Below are 22,102 nucleotides of genomic sequence, written 5' to 3' on the forward strand. Positions count from 1 at the left end.
CATCACCCTGGCAAGGAACGCTGGGCATGGACAAGCTAAATATTTTGATCCCCTGCCTTTGGCCAAGTGGGTACTACTTATCATGGGGCAGCATCAGCGCTCACTTAAATAGCCCTCATGCCACTGAGTGAGAGAAGTTATTGTTTTGGGGCAAAATAATGTAAGGTGTTATGTGTTGTTGGAGGTGCATCTTTAACTCATAAAATTGCGCCCTCGTCGAACTGCCACTCTAGGCAACTTTCTAATCCTGCCTAATGGGCAGGCCGGCCATGGGGCCTAATCATAGAATTATATTTAGAATCCCTATTAACTCAATACCATCTCTGTGGGTCATAAAGATTTGTCATTTAACTTTTAAAATGTATTAACTTTTATTGTGGCATAAACACAACCAGTCATGATGTTTTAATCTAACTGTCAATCACTTCAAACGGGCTCCTTTACTAGGCTACCCACGCACGTTCATCCACTCGCAACTTATTTCCTCCAAACAGTGGTGAATGGAAAGAGACATCTGTGACAAAAAAAACACCAAAAAGTGTCATGACATTTGCCGATTTTCATTAGACCAGAATGAATGCCTTCACAGCTGTCGTTGCGCGTCTCCTGTCGGACACTTATCTCTGCCTTGGCAAAATGTCAATGTTCTTGTTGGACCACATCACATTTAGAGTGTAGGCTATACATCTACCGCATGTTTTCAAGTCCATTCGCTCATTTTTCATGCCTCATATGGGAGCGATAAATAATGGTGCAATAGCCAACAGTTTGAGTCATTTTGTTTTCATTATTGTGATAGGCTCATGTTTTAACGGAACGGCGTACCCACACTGCTTCTTTTGGATGGAAAGGCGTACCGCCTTACTTTCACACCGGAACATTACTTACGATATTTACAGATAATGAAAATGTACGCTTAATCCAGTATAAACTAATGTATAGAATGTATTATACAAGAGACTGAGGGTGCAGTCAGACACTCGATGGGTTGGACAATACTTTTCTCGTCAATCTTGAAAAACATATACTTAACTGGAGAAAAAATAAAATCTACCTATCCTCCATCGTTAACACAATGGAAAGGCCAATTGCTTTATTATCTAAATGTTGAAAGTCCGTGGGCAACAGACAGAAAGAAAATGGTGCAGTTTGAGGTCATGCGGCGGAGAGTGATGCGGGCGCTGGGGATAGGGGTGTGGATGTTTGTGTGTGTCTGTATGTTTTGTATTGTAAAACAATTTTCAATTACAAAATTAAAATCGATTACACCGTAATGATGAATTTCCACAAGGTGGATTGAATAAACCCCTAAATAAATGTGACTCTGGATGAAGACAATGTTTGTTTCCAACATTAGGACGGTTTTCCTCAAAGTTAAATCCGCTTCGCATTTTATTTCTTTGCCACGATACTAACGAGTATTGCAGTACTGGTATCGTCCCAGCCCTAGTTCCTTGTAGGCATGCATATTATTTTCTGTTTGTCACATCATTTTACAAAACAAATGTCATCTGTTAACTGGTTAATGAGGGTCAGTTAGTCGGCAGCATCATATTATGAAATTTGCATCCCTAATGTAGAACAAACATGCCTCACGGAATCACATCAGCTCTAGTCATGACATTACTATCCGCAATATCCCAATGTTTACCTATTCCAGGTGGAATGCCTGACAGAGGAGTTACACTAGGCAGCACTGTGACAGTGAGTGAATTCATGAGACAGTCTGAGCCAGGTAACACACCTTCTCTATGTCCAGGATCTTGTCTTGCATCTCTTTGAGGGCACACTGGGACTCTGCCTCCTTTAGCCTGGCCTGAACCAGTTCTCTCTCCAGCTGCAGGATAGACTCCTCTGTGTAGCAGGGGATGCCCTTCTACAGAAAGGAGAGGGAGGACCAGGAGAGAGTGAGGAAGAAATATTATTTGATATACCTTTTGAAATGATTTCCCCAGACCTAAAATTAGTCAATGGACAATCTCCATTTATGGTGCATTATAGTCCAGGACTAGGCTTTATCGGTCTCCGGGAAACTGGCCAATAGTGTCCTTTAGGTTAGTCTGAGTAGGAATGCGTTAGAATCTCAAAATAACACTGGATATTCAAATTACCTACTTAAAATTCAATTACAATATAAATGTTATATATTTTCATTTAATATATTGTAAGTCGCTCTGGATAAGAGCGTCTGCTAAATGACTTAAATGTAATGTAAATGTATACACGAACATAGTATTGTAAAAAACAACAAAAAAAACAACAACATTTGAGCAATCAACATGAGAAATGCATAGTTATTGTGCTGGAACTTAGAAGTAGCTATCTAACTTATTAAATTGCATACCACTAACAACCCCTCAAATACACTAAGCAGTATAGCGCCTCCATTTCATCCTTGATTTCCACAGAGGGTAGCAAATTAGGCTCACTCTCCCAAATCATTCTAAATGTTTAATGGGTATAGCAGCTCATTGTCAGAGCAAGAGAACACATTATGTAAAACACCGCAGTGCAGACATCACAACACGTTTCACTAAATCAGCTCATCAATATTAAAGGGTCTGTTTAGCACCCAAAGAGGGTCCCACACACACAGCTCTGACTCCACATTGCATACACCCACAGCACCTCCTTATAAATTCATGAATCCTTTCCAGGAGTATGATAATGACTGCAAAAGGTGATTGCACTGCGCAAACAGCATGCCCCAATTTGAAGTAATGCATTGAAACAGGATCATTCTGTATAGAGTAAGAAAAGAGACAGAGTTTGTGGTCTGCAGTGAAGAGGTGGGGAGAATCCATCTCCACTGTCACCTTTACAGACTGTGAATTTGTTGCTAAGCAGCGTACATATTTTGATTAAGTGTGAAAAGTAAACATTGTCAACACAGGATATACATAGTGCCTTCGGAAAGTATTCAGACGCCTGGACTTATTCCACATTTTGTTACGTTACAGCCTTTTTCTAAAATGGATTAAAAAAAACAAATTATCCCCAGCAATCTACATACAATACCCTATAATGACAAAGTGAAATCAGGTTTAGACATTTTTGCAAATGTATTACAAATAAAAAACAAATACATTTACATAAATATTCAGACCCTTCTAAGAGATTCGAAACTGAGCTCAGGTGCGTCTTTGAGATGTTTCTACAACTTGGAATCCACCTGTGGTAAATTAAATTAATTGATCTAGAGGCGAAAGAAACGCACACCAATTTAGGTGAGGTGCTGGCTAGCGGAGTAGAAAACTTGAAAGATTATTTGGCTACATAGGCCTACAAACATTTACAATAGCAACATCACAATAATCACAAATTCAATTGATTGGACATGATTTGCAAAGGTACACACCTGTCTATATAAGGTCCCACAGTTGACAGTGTCAGAGAAAAAACAAGTCATGAGGTCGAAGGAATTGTCCGTAGAGCTCCGAGACAGGATTGTGTCGAGGCACAGATCTGGAGAAGGGTACCAAAACATTTTTGCAGCATTGAAGGTCCCCAAGGATAATCACAAATTCAATTGATTGGACATGATTTGCAAAGGTACACACCGGTCTATATAAGGTCCCACAGTTGACAGTGTCAGAGAAAAAACAAGTCATGAGGTCGAAGGAATTGTCCGTAGAGCTCCGAGACAGGATTGTGTCGAGGCACAGATCTGAAGAAGGGTACCAAAACATTTCTGAAGCATTGAAGGTCCCCAAGGACACAGTGGCCTCCATCATTCTTAAATGGAAGAAGTTTGGAACCACCAAGACTCTTCCTAGAGCTGGCCGCCCAGCCAAACTGAGCAATCGGGGGAGAAGGGCCTTGGTCAGGGAAGTGACTAAGAACCTGATAGTAACTCTGACAGAGCTCCAGAGTTACTCTATGGAGATGGGAGAACCTTCCAGAAGGACAACCATCTCTGCAGCACTCCACCAACCAGGCCTTTATGGTAGCGTGGCCAGACGGAAGCAACTCCTCAGTAAATTGCACAACAGCCTGCTTAGAGTTTACCAGAAGGTCCCTAAAGGACACTCAGACCATGAGAAACAATATTCTCTGGTCTGATGAAACCAAGATTGAACTCTGACCTGAATGCCAAGCATCACGTCTGGTGGACACCTGGCACCATCCCTAAGGTGAAGCATGGTGGGGGCAGCATCATGCTGTGGGGATATTTTTCAGTGGCAGGGACTGGGAGACTAGTCAGGATCGAGGGAAAGATGAACGGCACAAAGTACAGAGAGATCCTTGATGAAAACTCAAGGACTCAGGACTGGGGTGAAGGTTCACCATCCAACAGGACAACGACACTAAGCACACAGCCAAGACAACGCAGGAGTAGCTTCGGGACAAGTCTCTGAATGTCCTTGAGTGGCCCAGCCAGAGCCCAGACTCGAACATCTCTGGAAAGACCTGAAAATAGCTGTGCAGCAACGCTCCCCATCCAATCTGACAGAGTTTGAGAGGATCTGCAGAGAAGAATGAGAGAAACTCCTGTTTTTGCTACGTCATTATTGGGTAGTGTGCAGATTGATGAGGGAGAAGAAAAAAAACATTCCATCAATTCTGAGTATGGATGTAACCTCACAAAATGTGGAAAAAGTCAAGGGGTCTGAATACTTTCCAAAGGCACTGTATACATGGCTAGTTCTCAAGACATGAATGTGGACAGAAGAAACAGTCAGTGTCCATGCATCCAGTGTTAAAACAAAAGCTGCATCTTATTCAATCTCATGACTATCTGACCTAGGGCTTTATATGAAATCCTCCCATTAAAATAGTGAACACCAACAGGCCAAAATAGTTGCACCAGATCAGGAGACATTTCAACAATCTCAATATCCTGTGCCTGAGTCAGACATGGAGACCAGACCACTGATCCGAGCCTGATGGAGGGTGGGTTGACCAGGCCTGGGCTGATGATCATCCCTCCCAGAGGTGGCACTGTAATATGTGCCACTTAGCAGGAGCTTTAATCCAAAGTGCCTTACAGTACAGTAAGTGCATACATTCGTAGTATGTGAATGTGATCCCTGGAATTGTCATCGCCAGACTAAATCAACTGAGCCATACGGGAACATGAGCACTGTGTTACTCCTTACCAATAGTGGTCTCTGCTGGAGCTCCCCGATGGTGCTCTGTGCCAGCTCCAGTTGAGCTGTGGCCTCTTCGCTCTGCTGCCTGACCGTGGCCAGCTCCCGCACGACCAGGTAGGTCTCCTCTGCCTCCTGGGCGCGTGTCACTTGTCCCTTTAGGACATAACCAACCGACGTTGGTGTGAGCAGGGAGCACCACGAGGGTGGGATGAACGGAAGGGGTGGGCATTTCAAAGATGATATAAATAAAGCAGGATTGGGGGTTTTTCATTTTAAAATGCATGCTGTTTTTTTCTCTCTGTAAAAGTTTAAGATTGAGTCTCTTTGGTGGACTCGGATTGATAGCTCTAAGCATTTTCTTTTGGCATGGTTCAAGAAACTTAGGCATGCTGTTATGGCTGATTACATGCATTTCTTGAATCCTAGATTTCACCAAAGCGATCTGATTTCCATGTCCTAATTTTACATAAATGTATTTAAAAAAAAATCATTTGGACATTTATTGTGCTATCATTTAAAGGTCAAATTATTAGCATGCAAAGCTACATCGAGATACAGACATTTGAGATGGGAAAGTGCAATGTAAGAGGGATGGGGGGGGGATAGTGGAGGAGGAGAAAATGAAGTTTATACCTGGATCAATCTATCTGCCAAGGAAGCACTTTCCTACAAAACAGAAATATCCACAAGAGAGAGAAGCACAGAACGAAAGACCAAAGAACACAGTTATAACAGAAGAAAAACAGACAAACACTTGATTTGGTTTTTATAAAGGGAAACTCAATGTTCATTTTCCTTCCTCCGTCGTTTTGGCAACCAATTACAATGTGAATCCTAACTTCCACATAAGTCAAATGTTCACTTAGCCATGCATTGATGTCAACGGGAGAAGTTAGCAATTGCCCCATAGTGTCCCAAGTTATTTTACAAGTATGGGAGGTAGAAAAGGAACATGGTCTTGAGGTGTAGTGAAAAGGTTGTGGGGGTAAAGTGGAGGTTGTGGGGGTAAAGTGGTGACAGTGAGAATTAGGTGGTGAGGGTGACATACAACATGGTGATGAGTTTCACACAGGCAAAGCAGAAGACGAGGGCTAAACAGGGCCAAGAGAAAAATGAGACTAAGAAGTTCGCTATAAGCAGCATTTATTTTTAGGATGTAGCCATGCCTTTTTAGGTTCTTAAGTGCCGCATGGTTACGCCTTTGAAGCTTTTGAGCAATTCCAGTTAATATTTTGGGTATAAGAAGTTGCAGCCGTCGACTGGATTTGAAGCGATACTGTGATATGAGTGAGTGAGTGGTTATGCCTCTAGACAGAGCCTGGTCGTTTGAGACAGATACTCAGGCAGTCCTCTGCCCAGGCCTCATGCACGGTGTCCTGGTACTCTGACCAGGCCTGGCAGTGCCTGTATCTTTGTGCTCAGACAAACATACCGGAAGATCCCAACAACATGCACAACAATGGCAGCCGTGCACTCTGGCATGCAGTGCTGCTCTGCATCATCCCAGGAGTCAACAGCCATCACTGAATGTAGCCTTTTAGAGCTCCACAGCCAGCTATAGTCTCAGAGGGTCTGATGTGAAGTGAGCTGGCAACCAGAGGGTTGCTGGTATCAAATCCTAGATGACATTGCCTGCCATTGTGCCCTCGAGCAAGGCACTTAACACTCCACAACAGCTCCCCAGGTGTCCAGTGTGGCAGCCCCCCCGCACCTCTCCAAAAACCTGCATGTGTACGCATGTGTCATTCTTGTGTGCAATCGACCAATAAAGTGGTCTTAATCTTACCTGGTCCTGAGCGTGGATCTCAAGACTGAGACATGCATCTCAATGTAAGACTTGCATTCCAAAACCAACTAGGATCCTTTCACCCAATAAGATATACACTGTCAGTGAGTGAGAATTCTAGTGTTGTCTTGTAAATTGGACAGACAGCCCAACAGCAGCACAGGCCAGTTAGTAGCAACAAGACCCACAAGTCTTTAGTGAACAACCACAGACACATGATGCATGAACAAGCACTTGATGGGTTAATGTATGGTAGGGGGTTATGGTCTTGTTGTGTGAATGGCCCTGACAAAAAGGTTCACTGGTATAATATGGCTTATTATTATGACTGGGGTCGTGACATAGGATGGCAAGGAGAGCCATGGTTCAACCGGTTTACCACCCTCCTCCACCTCCTTCGTGTCACTCACTTTCTCCAGTGTGTCTAGCCTCTGTTTCAGCAGTCTGTTCTCTGTGCGCAACCTCTGCAACACAAGGACACAGAACACAAATAAAAAGATCATACATACCAGGGGTTTTAAGTACAGTGAACTCAGCGTATGGAGTGCGGTTATAGTGATCAACTGCTAATAGTGATCAAATTGACCCGTACTGATGTCTATAAGAGTGAAAAATACCACTGCCTTGACTGATACCCTGGTAAGTTTAAAACATATTTCAAACTAAACACATAGCCTACTACTTCACCACTCACCTTAATCTCCACCTGCTCCTCCATCTCCTTAGTTTTGATTGTAGTGTATTCCTTTTCTAACCTGAAAACAGGGTCATACGGCATCAATACAGCGCACTTGCAACACGTGTACTTGAGGCAAGCACCCATCTCCATCACACTGTAACTACCGTTGCCATGACAGCTCAAGGAACACATCGATTACATCTGCAGCCACAGATGTGCTTTTACAGTAACCAGGCCTAGAGTCGAAGGAGCGAGCAGAAGCGTAGTACTTACTTCTTCATCTTCTTGGCGTTGTACTTGACGTTATAAGCAGCGAGGATGACCTTGTCTGGTCCACTTTCCAGCTGGTGGGGGATGAACTTCTGAAAGTGCTACAGCAGAGCAGGCGAGACATAACGATTGGGTGAGTACGAGACAGACATGCTCACACAAAGAAACTTCAAGTGTATGTTTATTGTCTTTCAATCTGTATCCTATAGCCTGGTCCCAGATCAGTTTGTGCCATCTTGCCAATGCCTACGGCCATTGTCACAAACAGAACAAACAGATCTGGGACCAGACTATGTATCTTGTGACTGCCGACAATAATTGCCCCTCTGGGATGAAAAAAGTTTGAATTGAATGCATAATTGTGTGCATTAACTCCGACAGGGTTGTAATTATAATGGTTATGGCTGCTCAGTCATACCTGTAACATTCCCTCCATGTCCAGCTGTATGAGTTCTGCCTGGTTCAATTGTAGGATGGCCAGTCCCACACGGAACACTATCTCCAGACCCTGAGATAAACATTCCATTATCATAACATTCCATTATCTAGTACCGCACAGAACACTGCGTTACCAAGGTGAAATTGAAGTTTAGTCCATAAGATATTCCAATGCGTCCTTTATGCCAAGGCCACCGGTGGGCGCTAATTGCTTGCATTTCCTCACAGACCCTTGTGTTGGCTGTAATAAAAAATATTCTGGACTCACTTGACTAGAAGTAGACTGTCAAACATGAGTAAATCAGACGTTCTTTAAAAGCGGCAATCTGGGTTTAGTTTATCAGCAAAATGGCAGCCCTGCCGCCAATTTTGGCATACAGTTGGGCGACGTGGATTGCACCTTTAACTGGACTCACCTCTAACATGAAGATGTCAAAGATCCTGGTAGCAACAGGGAGAGGGAAGGAGGTGAGGAAAATGGTGAGGAACCAGGAGGAGGCGTACATTGAAGTGTGGAAACTTTGGGCCTGGAAGTGGATATGGAGGTCTGGGAGAAGTTCCTAAAGGAGGGGGTGAAACGGTGGGTCGGAGATAGAGGGAGATATGAATAGAATAAAACATGATCTTGAATAAAGATGTCACATTATCATGACACATTGACTAATTGTAAGTCGCTCTGGATAAGAGTGTCTGCTAAATGATTACTATATCATTTGTATTCATATTGTTATAATAAATTAATGTTCTGACATGCTTACCGCGCTACATGTGCGAGCGTTGCAAAATAAATGTACACATACATGTTATTCAATCATTGCATCCGAACTGCTCGCGTCTCAATGAGTGTCTCCGTAGTCAGGTGCTAAAATAAAACTAGGTTCTATTTGTGACGCTTGACACGCTGCAAGTCCCGCCTCTCCCATCTCCTTATTGTTTTTTAGGAGCATATACGCACGTGGGTGATTGAAAGATGAACTGAGATCCACACTCCAGTCCAGTTGGTGGTGGTGATACACCTTAAAGTTGGTTGCCAACCGCCATAATAAAGGCCAAAGAAGAAGACTGAAGGAGGAGAGATTACTAGAAACTAACTTGGTTTACCCTTTTATCTGTTTAATAATTGTCGGAGTAGAGGACCTTGTGCATTTCAGGTAAAATAACAACCCAATGTTAATATCCCAGGACAAATTAGCTAGCAACAGCACGCTAGCTAGCTAAATTGCCATGAATGTTTAATGCTTTTCGACCTGTCCCCAAATGAATATAGTTGGTTATGATTTAGTTCTGATATTTCAACCTGCGTGTCCTGATCGCGTCTGTGGTGGATGGACAAAATCAACATGCGCCCGAGGAAGCACGCCCGCGCCCGGTCTATTCAGCATGTAAGGAGTCTTGGAGCGTGCTGTTGTAAGTCAATATTGCTCTGTAAAAGATTTGCAATTCTTTCATGTATCGAACTCATAGCAGGTCTTACCTGGATCATAAACTCAAATTGGTACATGCAGAGTCCCAGCTCGGCCATACTGGGTTTGAACAGTTCTCTCAGTCTGTAGTCCTGCATCAGCTTCACAAACACACAGAACGCCTCCTCCTCAGGCATCTGGTGAGGGGACACCACCAAACAAACACAAGATCAACAAACAGTTTCCTTTAACCTTCAACAAAAGACCTCCTCATACACCATCTAAACCACACAAACACAGAGAGACAGAAAGAGATTAAGCCAAGTCCCGGACTAAAATATACCTTCAATGGAGATTCTTCATTGACAATGTTTTTCAGTCCAGGACTAGGCTTAATCTGTGTCTGGGAAACCTCAACTTAATTAAACCTTTAATAAAAAAAAATCTTCCTCATATACATAAAATACAAACTTCACACAATACAAAATCAGACATATTATAATACAAGTTAATCACCACCACACAATATACCAGTGGTCATGAAAAACACACAACTCTTAGTACACAGTTCTCAAGAAAATGTACTCTGGTCAATATAATGAGTCTGTCGATGTGTGTAGTGGAAGGTTACATGTGACCATAACATATCATGTGTGTGTGTTCTAGTCCCATTATTACCTGCATGAGCAGCAGTCCAACGATGAAAGCACTTCCCTGACAGTAACCGACCTCCCGGTCCACCAGAGAGTAGGCCTGCAACAACAACAGGAAGTGACCTCGGATCAGTCTTCAGCCATGGTCATGAGGAAAGCTAAGCACTCTGTGTGTGCATCCCAAATGGCACACTATTCCCGACATGGAGCATTCCTTTTGACCAAAAGTAGTGCACTTTAGAGAGGAATATAGTGCCACTTGGCATGCAAGTCTGGGTCTATGAGAAACTGTCCCAGCTAAGGTTTTTCAGGGTCAAGGTGTAACTGTGGACTCAACACTTTCTGCCCTGTGTTCAAGCAATTCAGCACGAAGCAGGGCTACTGGCTCCCATTAAAACCTAACGAATTACTACTCCATTGGGTTGAGAAACAGCTTTTCTAGAACAATTCTGGCTCTGGCGCATGAGAAGAATAAAAGCAGTACTCTAACGCATTCTTCTTCGTCTTCTATTGATAGGACAATCGGCTGATTGCCAGTCTGTTGGTGCTATCCTGCCAAGAGCACAAATGGATATGGGATCAGGCTGATAGGACAGATAATTGGAGACGGACAGGAAAGATTTGTCGAAAGATGGTCCAGGATTCATTCCAGTTACGATTATACACTGAGTATACAAAACATTAAGAACACATGCTCTTTCCATGACCAGGTGAACGCTGTGATCCATTATTGATGTCATGTGTTTTAAATGTCTAAATCAGTTTAGATGAAGGGGAGGAGACAGGTTAAATAAGGATTTTTAAGGCTAGAGACAATTGGGGGAGGCGTGTTTGTGTCAAGAACTGCAACGCTGCAGCTTTTTTACGCTCAACAGTTTCCCGTGTGTATCAACAATGGTGCACCACCTAAAGGAAATCCAGCCAACTTGACAACTGTGGGAAGCATTGGAGTCAACATGGGCTAGCATCCCTGTGGAACGCTTCAGACAACTTGTAGAGTCCATGCCCCCGATGAATTGAGGCAGGTCTGAGGGCAAAAAGGTAGGTGGGGGGGGGGGTGCAACTCAATATTAGAAAGGTGTTCGTAATGTTTGGTATACTCAGTGTCTAAGTGCTGAAGGCGCAGGAGCTAACCGCTAAACGAATTCCAGACCACACTGTAAAGCAATCAGTTGCACGTATTGGTTTGAAACAAAACAAGGGTTGCAAAATTCCAGTAACTTTCTCCAAATTCTTTTTTTTTTTTATCCCAGTTGAAGAGTTCCAGGTTAGATAATTCCCTCGTAGCGTACGCCTTGATTCTAGAAATCCCTTTAAAAAAAAAAACATTTTTAAACTATAAATCATTCACCTTCATGACATTGAAGAGTACTTCCTGTCCCAAGCTGTCCTCCTTAAAGAACTCGTGCTCAGGGTAGGTCCGGGCGATGTCCCGGCGAATCAGCTTCTCGCAAGGTGACGTCATCTTCAGCAGCTCAGAGTACTGGTCTTTGATAGGCATGTTCTGGGCATTGCATAGCAACTGCCATACTATCGCCCGGAAGTGGTGGGGGATCCCTTTTCTGACCAGATCCTGTTGGGGGAAGATGAAACATATAAATAAGTATTGGCGTTGGTCCAAAAATGCTAATATTACCAATTGGTGGCAATAACTAAACCAAAGTGTGGTTTGCAGTTTATCCGACCTTGTCAATAGATTGCTTTCAAAATATATAAATGTTTTTGCGGACTTTCTCTAATCATTGATGTAACATGGCTCCCATTAAAACCTAACGAATTACTACTCCATTGGGTTGAGAAACAGCTTTTCTAGAACAATTCTGGCTCTGGCGCATGAGAAGAATAAAAGCAGTACTCTAACGCATTCTTCTTCGTCTTCTATTGATAGGACAATCGGCTGATTGCCAGTCTGTTGGTGCTATCCTGCCAAGAGCACAAATGGATATGGGATCAGGCTGATAGGACAGATAATTGGAGACGGACAGGAAAGATTTGTCGAAAGATGGTCCAGGATTCATTCCAGTTACGATTATACACTGAGTATACAAAACATTAAGAACACATGCTCTTTCCATGACCAGGTGAACGCTGCGATCCATTATTGATGTCATGTGTTTTAAATGTCAATTTGTAAGTCGCTCTGGATAAGAGCGTCTGCTAAATGACTTAAATGTAAATGTAACATGAGAACAGCCTTTTGAAGGAAAACATGTAGGCCTTGTTTTCTTCATGTTTTTATATACAAAGTAATGTACTGGTATCCACATAGAATGAGACTTCTTATGACGGTGCTCAGAACAAACTAAATAATTTGTCTCTCTGTGTGGTGCTATGCTCCAATGTGTTTTTCTCCACAGCACAGCATGTAACCCAGTCAGTCTCAGTCATCTTAATACAATTTTCCACCACTAAATATAATCTAGTCAGCAAGGCCTTGTGCAGAGTGAAATGTTGTTCTTGCAAATTACTGCTGATGTGACTCGATTAGGACCTTTCCTCTGCAGACAGGGAACACTGGCATAGGTTGCTTCTTAGTGTGTGTGTGTGTGTGTGTATGTGTGGTCATGGGATCTCTCTCCCTTTCTCTGAGGTCATCCTGGACAGTCCCAGCCTTGTGATGGAAACAATAGACTCTTACAGTAAACCTATTGTACGTTCCTAGAAGGAAAAGATATAGCCTACTTTGTGGTTCTCGGCTCATTCATTCCACCTCTGCGTTCCATCTCCCTATCCCACCAATGCATTACATATACACACACACTCCAGGGTTTCCATTAGCTGGTAATTGCCTGGGTTGTCGGCCAATTATCTGGAAGAAAAAGTCCCATTGCGAAATAATGCTTTTTAGCCTATTCATTGATGTAAATACATTTGACTGGTCATGCTTATCGGTCTATTTGTGTAATTAAATTGGTGCACGTGTAGTCTACAGTATATTCGTTATGTATCATAATTATCTTTTATTTTAATTTTATTTTTTTACCTTTATTTATCAAATGCTTACAGCATACAGATGCTTTGAGTGGAAAATCTGTCAAACACCGCGAGAGCTGTTACTACAGCATATCAAACAGCAAATGCATAGGCAACGGAATGCAGGCTTCATCAGCGCATCACACTCCACTTTGCAATGAGCTGGAGGCAGTATGCATTTTGAAAACATACACTTAATGGTTTGAAACCTGAACGTTTTACTACATATTATGAGGCATGTCTTATCTTGCTTTAAAGCAGCCTAGCCAAAATCTAGACCGTATCTGTGGAGCCAATTATTTTATATAAACTCTTTCATTGTCTAGTAGCCAAAGGCACAATCTTAGTCATATTAGTAACCCATGCTAGTTGTTGCATATTAGATCTCCCCTTGTGAATTTGGGATCAATCCTCCCACAACTGTCCCGTAGTCTGTTTGGAATAGACAATTTCTCAACAAGCTGACCAATAGATGTAAATGTTTCTACTATGGGGGATAGTAGATTGACCGAGAAAAATGAAATGTGGACAGTTATTCTAACAGCTTCAAAGTGCACTTCAGAATTCGGTAAGAAAGACTGCACATCGTTGCATCCTCGACTTGAATGTTGTGTTGAAATGAATTACCATATTCTAAATGTGATTTCTGTCATTCTGAGCACCGTGAGTGGATGCCCTAATCAGGTTGCATATGGGGCCAGTAAATTTCTCAAATGTCCGGTAAATTAAAAGGCGCCACATTTTCCTAACGGAACCCTGACACACACCCACCAACCCTCCACTGGATTACTCTCACACACAGATGCAAGAGGAAACTCATGAATAATGCATACAGCTGTTAATACGTCTGGAAAACTACCTCTACCCATTACTCAACCTGTCACTACATTACGGTGCAAGCTCCTCTGACTCCGGTTGATGTTCACTCAGCAGTGTGTCCCAAATGGCACCCTACTCCCCACCGAGTGCACTCTTCTTGACCACAGCCCATAGAGGTCTGGTCAAAAGTAGTGCACTATGTAGGGCATAGTGTACCATTTGTGTCATCGTCTGGAACACTCTTGGAAAACAGGATTAGAGGTAATAAGATGCATTGAATTCATCGCTACTAGGTTAAATGAGACCCATTTCAGGAAGCTAGGTACATGTCGCAAGTGCTTCCCAGGAGAGGCATTTGATTTAAACATTTTTTTTTAAATTTGCAGAAATGCTTTCTGGAACATGTTAACTTTCATGTGTCTTAATAACAAACTTGTATGCCATCTGAAAATACGAATATAAATTGTTAAATTTACGAGCCTAGTTGGCTTAGCCACAGAAAAAGCCACGAACCTTCCCGCTAGCCATGATTGGCTGAGATAATGGATGGGCTGGACATGCAGAGACATGAGTTCAGATTGATCTGCCACGTAGGTCCGTTCGGAATGAAGCCACGCTTCAGTCTATAACATGAGCTGCTCTGTATGTGTAGATAATCCTTGCTACCAAAGCTTTTTGAAAAATATAGTAGCAATGGAGAACTGCAAAAGTGTTGCTACTGGTCTTAACACTGCTGCCCTGAATTTAGCAGAAAGTATTTTCATTGCAGCAGGTTAAAGCGTACTGTTTAGCTAGCTTGCTAACGTTACGTGTGTTATCTGTGGTAATATTATTTCACTCTCAAAAATCAATTTCCATTGCTGGTTATAGCCTAATGCTAGCTAGCTAGTTACTATTATACCTGGTTGGTTAGCTTTAGCCATCAGTAGATTCATACTACAGCATTTCATGCACAGTGGCTAGCTATGACAATCGGTTTGTATTTCTAGTACTGTATGGGTTGGGATTATGGTTAATTGTTTAGCTAGCTAGCTACGTCTAAACAAAACAACTAAACAAGACTCCACTTCACCAGATGATTACATGACCCATCAAGTTAATCAGGTGTGTCTGGGTGTGATTACGGCCATCTATTGTATTTCGTGAACTACACTACCTTAATTGCTCCGTTTAGCGCATGGCCTCGCATGTGAATCCTTAAAGAGATGGGTGGGGCTAAGGATTAAGAGGGTGTGAACAATGCTGAATGGGTGTAGACAAAGATGAGTTCTGCAGTAGGTGTATCAACACATTCACATGAAATTCTCTCAAAAGTGGGGTTACAAGTTTATCAACTTTCAAACCAGAATTACTTTCCCATTGTTCCTCAACTGCAGTAAACGATGCCATTTTGTACTTTTATCCAATGTAAAACACAATTTCAAATTTTGCAAGATGGGACAGAAAAGAGGTCACAAATTGAGAATATCAGTTTTGTTGATACAACAGAAAAGTAGTATGCTCACACTCAATCTCTTTGTTGAATCACTTTTTTAAAAACCTTTATTTAACTAGGCAAGTCAGTTAAGAACAAATTCTTATTTTCAATGACGGCCTAGGAACAGTGGGTTAACTGCCTAGTTCAGGGGCAGAACGACAGATTTTTACCTTGTCAGCTTGGGGATTCGATCTTGCAACCTTTTGGTTACTAGTCCAACGCTCTAACTACGAGGCTACCTGCCGCCCCTATGTGATGATTAAAATGAGTTAGACGACGTCTTATACAACACCTCTGGTCACATGGAGGTGTTGTAGCTTAGGCCTCTTCTCTGGAAATTGTGAAATACCAAAGTCATGTTGGTACGGCCCAGTTATGACTGATGAGGATTCTCTACCACTTCTACACTAGTCCCATATGGCAGATACAGTGCATTCAGAAAGTATTCATACCTCTTCCCTCTTTTCAGATTTTTCTACGTTACAGCCTTAATCTAAAATTGAATAAATATATATTTTTCCTCAATCTACACACAATAGCCCATAATAACAAGCGAAAACAGGTTTCGAAATGTTTTTTTTTTTTTTAATTAAAATTTAAAAACAGAAATACCTTATTTACATAAGTATGAGATTCGTATTTGAGCTCAGGTGCATCCTGCTTCCATTGTTCATCCTTGAGATGTTTCTACAACTTGGAGTCCACCTGTGGTCAATTCAAATGATTGGACATGATTTGGAAAGGCACACACCTGTCTATAAGGTCCCACAAAGCAAAAACCAAGCCATGAGGTCGAAGGAATTGTCCTTAGAGCTTTGGGACAGGATTGTGTCGAGGCACAGATCTGGGGAAGGGTACAAAAATGTCTGCAGCATTGAAGGTCCCCAAGAACACAGTGGCCTCCATCATTCTTAAATGGAAGAAGTTTGGAACCACCAAGACTCTTCCTAGAGCTGGCCGCCAGGCCAAACTGTCAGGGAGGTGGTCACTCTGCCAGAGCTCCAGAGTTCCTCTGTGGAGATGGGAGAACCTTCCAGAAGGACAACCATCACTGCAGCACAAGTAGCCAGGCTCCCCCAGGCTGGGGGCGGAATGTTAAGATTTATTTTGCCGAACAAGCTTTATTTTAGTGGCCTCTGGTACATTCTCATGCAAGATTGTATTTTCAACCAGCAACTATCAGGAAATGACACTGATCAAATTAACTTTTTTCCCCTTCACGGTCTCAGTCAGGCCAGTTGGCCAAAAATCTACTGGGCCGAACATGGTGTAGTTCTTAAATGCATTGGGGTCATGCGAGACCTGTAAGTTGGCATGCTTTCTCTCTATATTCAGCTGTTAATAGGCTATATTTGGTTATTATGATACGTATTAAAAAGCTGTGTAATATAATTTAGCAATGCAAGCCATTACTCTATTCTTTAGAATTGTATTGCTTTAGTTGCATTCATTTTTGTTTTTAAAGTAAGTTTTGAGAAGCCCCTTTAAGAAAAACACTCCAAAAGAGATACAGTAGGCTAGCCAAGACTAATGCTAGGTATTTTTGTAGCTTTCTTATGTAAACTATCAATAGTAGGCAGCTTGTACAGTTGAAGTCGGAAGTTTACATACACTTAGGTTGGAGTCATTAAAGCTCTTTTTTCAACCACTCCACACATTTCTTGTTAACAAACAATAGTTTGGCAAGTCGGTTAGGACCTTTGGCAAGTGCATGACACAAGTCATTTCTCAAGCAATTGCTTACAGACAGATTGTATCACAATTCCAGTGGGTCAGAAGTTTACATACGCTAAGTTGACTGTGCCTTTAAACAGTTTGGAAAATTCCAGAAAATGATGTCATGGCTTTAGAAGCTTCTGATAGGCTAATTGACATAATTTCAGTCAAATGCAGGTGTACCTGTGGATGCATTTCAAGGCCTACCTTCAAACTCAGTGCCTCTTTTCTTGACATCATGGGAAAATAAAAGGAAATCAGCAAAATTGTAGACCTTCACAAGTTTGGTTCATCCTTGGGAGCAATTTCCAAACACCTGAAGGTACCACGTTCATCTGTATAAACAATAGTACGCAAGCATAAACACCATGAGACCACGCAGCAGTCATACCGCTCAGGAAGGAGACGCGTTCTGTCTCCTAGAGATGAACGTACTTTGGTGCGAAAAGTGCAAATCAATCCCAGAACAACAGCAAAGGACCCTGTGAAGATGCTGGAGGAAACAGGTACAAAAGTATCTATATCCACAGTAAAACGAGTCCTATATCGACATAACCTGAAAGGCCGCTCAGCAAGGAAGAAGCCACTGCTCCAAAACCGCCATAAAAAAAGCCAGACTATGGTTTGCAACTGCACATGGGGACAACGATCCTACTTTTGGAGAAATTTCCTCTGGTCTGATGAAACAATAATATAACTGTTTGGCCATAATTGTCTGTTCACACTGCTATGCTTTATCTTGGCCAGGTCGCAGTTGCAAATGAGAACTTGTTCTCAACTAGCCTACCTGGTTAAATAAAGGTGAAAAAAAAATAATAATAAAAAAAAATAATGACCATCGTTATGTTTGGAGGAAAAAGGGGGAGGCTTGCAAGTCGAAGACCACCATCCCAACCGTGAAGCACGGGGGTGGCAGCATCATGTTGTGGGGGTGCTTTGCTGCAGGAGGGACTGGTGCACTTCACAAAATAGATGGCATCATGAAGAAAGAAAATTATTTGGATACGTTGAAGCAACATCTCAAGACATCAGTCTTGAGCTTGGTCGCAAATGGATCTTCCAAATGGACAACGACCCCCAAGCATACTTCCAATGTTGTGGCAAAATGGCTTAAGGACAACAAAGTCAAGGTATGGGAGTGGCAATCACAAAGCCCTGACCTCAATCATACAGAAAATTTGTGGGCAGAGCTGAAAAAGTGTGCGCGAGCAAGGAGGCCTACAAACCTGACTCAGTTACACCAGCTCTGCCAGGAGGGATGGGCCAAAATTCACCCAACTTATTGTGGGAAACTTGTGGAAGGCTACTCGAAACGTTTGACCCAAGTTAAACAATATAAAGGCAATGCTACCAAATACTAATTGAGTGTATGTAAACTTCTGACCCACTGGGAATGTGATGAAAGAAATATAACGCTGAAATGAATCATTCTCGCTACTACAATAGTATCTGACATTTCACATTCTTAAAATAAAGTAGTGATCCTAACTGACCTAAAACAGGGAATTTTAACTAGGATTAAATGTCAGGAATTGTGAAAAACTGAGTTTAAATGTATTTGGCTAAGATATATGTAAACCTCCAACTTCAACTGTATGTGCTTGTATGTTCACTATTCAAGGTTTACTTTTGTAAATCTCTTTTCCCCAAATAAATAAGCTCAGCGAGTAGATTGATGGCCACTTCTTTTTGCTCTGGACAGCTCCCATGTGCTGTGTAAAGGCATCAACTTATGTACTGCTCGAGAAGTGATTCGCGGGAGCATGGTGGTGCTTGAATGCATGGCCAATCATATTGCTCAAATACAAATGGAATGTAATTTAGGTGTGGTCTTCAATTTCATGCGGTCTTCTCCCTTCATGTAGAAATTTGACTGCAATCACAACACACACACACACACACACACAAACACACACCAAAGACAGGGTCAGCAGTGGTTCCCTGTCATCGCTCACTTTGTGACTGACAGGCGCCCGTCCTATCAATAGATTGCTAGAAGATGGAGGGCTCAGCAGACTTTTTTCTGACTAGTGAATTGAAAAGTAGCCTAGTTAATTTAAGTGGAAAAAGTGCCGACAGCCAGCGCTAGTGGAAACCACTGCTGTAGCAACTATAGTAGAATAGATATGGTTTCAGTGCAAAGGGGCACAACACACGATCAGTTTGCACGGGGCACTGAGAACAAAAAAACTAGACCAGAACTGACACCGTAAGTTCAATGACAAAACAGCCACAGTAGGGGTCACTGAGGGACGTACCTGGCCTTTGGAATTAGACCTGAACAATAAAGTATCTACAACATGAAACATAGAAGCTGTTGTACAGTGCGGGCTAAGTCGACTAACTTCATTGATTACAAATACTTGTTAGTTACTTGTTGCTAGCTTGCCATTACAGTAACAGGATCTCATTATGGTACGACTAATGCACAAGGTTAGCAGTTAGTCCGAAGCATACATTGGCTCATAGACAACCGTTGGTCACCTGTGTCATGGGGAACATCCACCATATTACCTCCACCTTACAGAAGGCCAGGGTTAAGCCCAAGGGAAAGGCGGAGGGAGCCACTTGGGATCAGCTTCCCCAGGTCGAAAGAGTTTCCTGTAACTCTTCCAGAGGAACCTATAGCCTAGTAGTGTCTCACCTTGAGCTGCTTCTCCTTCTTCTTTCGGACCTCCTCCCACTCATTGACTATGCGTCCCCAGAGGATCCAAGAGTCCTCCTCCAGGTGAGACAGGTTGGAGGAAGCCGAGGAGCTGGACACGAGGCTGGAGACGCTGTTACGTCTGGATCCGTTCACAGAGCGGAGGGACTTACTGTCCGTCTCCAGCAACCTAAAGAGACAAGCGCAACAGGCTTAAGCATTTCTTTCCTCTTTTGACCGTTCAACTTAGGCCTACAAGATCTGCAATGAGAGACATTAGACTCGGACAGAATTAAATGTTCCCTCATTCAATGTTCGGAAGTGAACGCAGCTCAAATACAAAATTATAGACACAGGTAACAATGTAGCGTAACTGCCAATGTCCCTGTCAATCTGAAACCTTTCATTAGTGCCAATAATTTGATATGGGCAGTGAAAGCAGAGTGGGTTTACTGGACATTGAGTAAACGCTTGACGCAAGTAACCCAATAATTGTTGCGGAACATTTATCCAAATCATGCTGGCACTTCTAGAGCAGCGCTAAAAACAGATGAGCTCATTTAAGAAGGTAGAAATTGCAGTGAGGTGTAGTACAGCTTTATGACAGCAGAGCCACAGCCAAGGAGAAGCCTAACAGCAGCCCCAGCGATGATAGGAGCAAAGCCTGCTGCCGCCACAGTTCTGAGCCCTGGATGTAGGATCGATGGGGTTACAGACAGTAAGGCTTATAGTGCATCTCTTCAAAAAGGTGGACAGGACAACACATCCCGTCACTGCACTTCTGCTTGTTTCCTCGACCAAAAATGCAATGAACATAGATAGTAAAGCCTTGAACAACCACCATGATCACTTCATCAGGGTCAATACTAGGGTCGGGCGATATTACGACAGCATAGTCTATCGCCCATGGTGACATCGCGATTCATCAATAATGACTCACTTCTTGTAGCAGGCATTACAGAAAATGTACACAGGTCTCTCAAGCACAAGCCAACGCAGTAGTGAGTAGCCAGCAGCCAGCTGATCTTTATATTTTAATTCTGGCCAACTTGGATCTATTTGCTAGCTAAATAAAGCAATTATCCAGTTGGTAGAAGATGGTGGACTGCTTCTATCCAGCCCATGATGTGGACCTATAAACTAGCTCACTGCAGTAAGACAGCGCATTCCTCATCCGACAGTCACTGCTCCAACATGTAAGCGTCGCAGACAGACAGACACAAACCTGTTCTGCTCTTCCACCAGAAAGGAATATTTGAAAAGATTTGCCACTGCCTGCACTTAGCCTCTGCCCAGGCTATAGCCCAACTGTGAGTTAAGCTGATTTGGGGCCATAGCGTCATATATCACCATTTTTTATGGGTACATAATCACTATAGGACAAAGGTTGACATTGCATTTTTACAGTCCACTCCAAACACATTTTTCAGTCAGGCTGATATTTAAAATGAACCTTTAACTTGCATTAAGGTCCCAGGTGACAGAAAACAAAGTGGACTTGCACAATTGTTTACCTATTACTTCAATGTGATCCTAAATTTGAACAAAACATGACCACTTAAAAAAATCAAATTTCAGAACGTGCTTAACCATGCCACTGCTAAAATGTACAGGTTTAAAACGGTGCAGTTTGCGTATATTTAGGAATGGATAAATAAATAAATTAGGAATGTAAAGCTGGAATGCGCTCTTTTTAACAAAAGGCCATTAAAACAGCGGTTTCCCACATTACATTAGGAATTGTATTGCATTGACTGCTTGTCAAAATGCACGTTTCCCTCCCCATGGCACTTGCAGGTTGAATGCGCCTTGAAATAAATATTTATCTCGCATAGAACGCCCAACAAGACGACTAAGTAAATAGACAAACTATTCTACTATGGGGTTGTCTGGTTTTTCTATTCATTACTCGTTTTGTTTGCAGAGGGAAAGTAAATGTGTCACATCTTTTTTTGGCGTGGCGGGAATGATTTTGCCGTGGCGCAGCGCCACAGTTAAATGATTGCAGCGGAAACACTGAACAGGCCCCTGGCCTGTGAGAGGGAACCATGCCTATCAGCCTATACAGTGCACTGCGGACGAGCCCTTGGGTACGTCCCAAATTGCAACCTATTCTCCTGTAGTGCACTACCTTACACAAGGGCTCTGGTC

At 42.5% G+C, this 22,102-nt stretch overlaps 1 protein-coding gene across 9 annotated transcripts in view; it reads right to left on the minus strand.

The window, feature by feature from the left end:
- The window catches only part of LOC115145182 (ecotropic viral integration site 5 protein homolog), a 106,825-nt gene that overhangs the window by 31,323 nt on the left and 53,400 nt on the right, over positions 1-22,102 (minus strand). For 6 of the 9 annotated variants that reach the window (XM_029686518.2, XM_029686516.2, XM_065003149.1 and 3 more), the window contains 12 exons: positions 19,952-20,141; positions 11,674-11,895; positions 10,348-10,422; positions 9,741-9,866; positions 8,683-8,826; positions 8,247-8,336; positions 7,832-7,929; positions 7,574-7,634; positions 7,290-7,343; positions 5,727-5,759; positions 5,100-5,246; positions 1,745-1,876 (listed from right to left, as the gene is read on the minus strand). In XM_029686518.2, coding sequence (XP_029542378.1) covers positions 1,745-1,876; positions 5,100-5,246; positions 5,727-5,759; positions 7,290-7,343; positions 7,574-7,634; positions 7,832-7,929; positions 8,247-8,336; positions 8,683-8,826; positions 9,741-9,866; positions 10,348-10,422; positions 11,674-11,895; positions 19,952-20,141 — 1,372 coding nt within the window. The remainder of the gene's footprint in view (positions 1-1,744; positions 1,877-5,099; positions 5,247-5,726; positions 5,760-7,289; positions 7,344-7,573; positions 7,635-7,831; positions 7,930-8,246; positions 8,337-8,682; positions 8,827-9,740; positions 9,867-10,347; positions 10,423-11,673; positions 11,896-19,951; positions 20,142-22,102) is intronic. The other 3 variants (XM_029686521.2, XM_065003150.1, XM_029686520.2) reach the window with 3 other exon arrangements.

The sequence above is a fragment of the Oncorhynchus nerka genome, linkage group LG17, assembly GCF_034236695.1.
Source record: "Oncorhynchus nerka isolate Pitt River linkage group LG17, Oner_Uvic_2.0, whole genome shotgun sequence".
NCBI lineage: Eukaryota > Metazoa > Chordata > Actinopteri > Salmoniformes > Salmonidae > Oncorhynchus > Oncorhynchus nerka.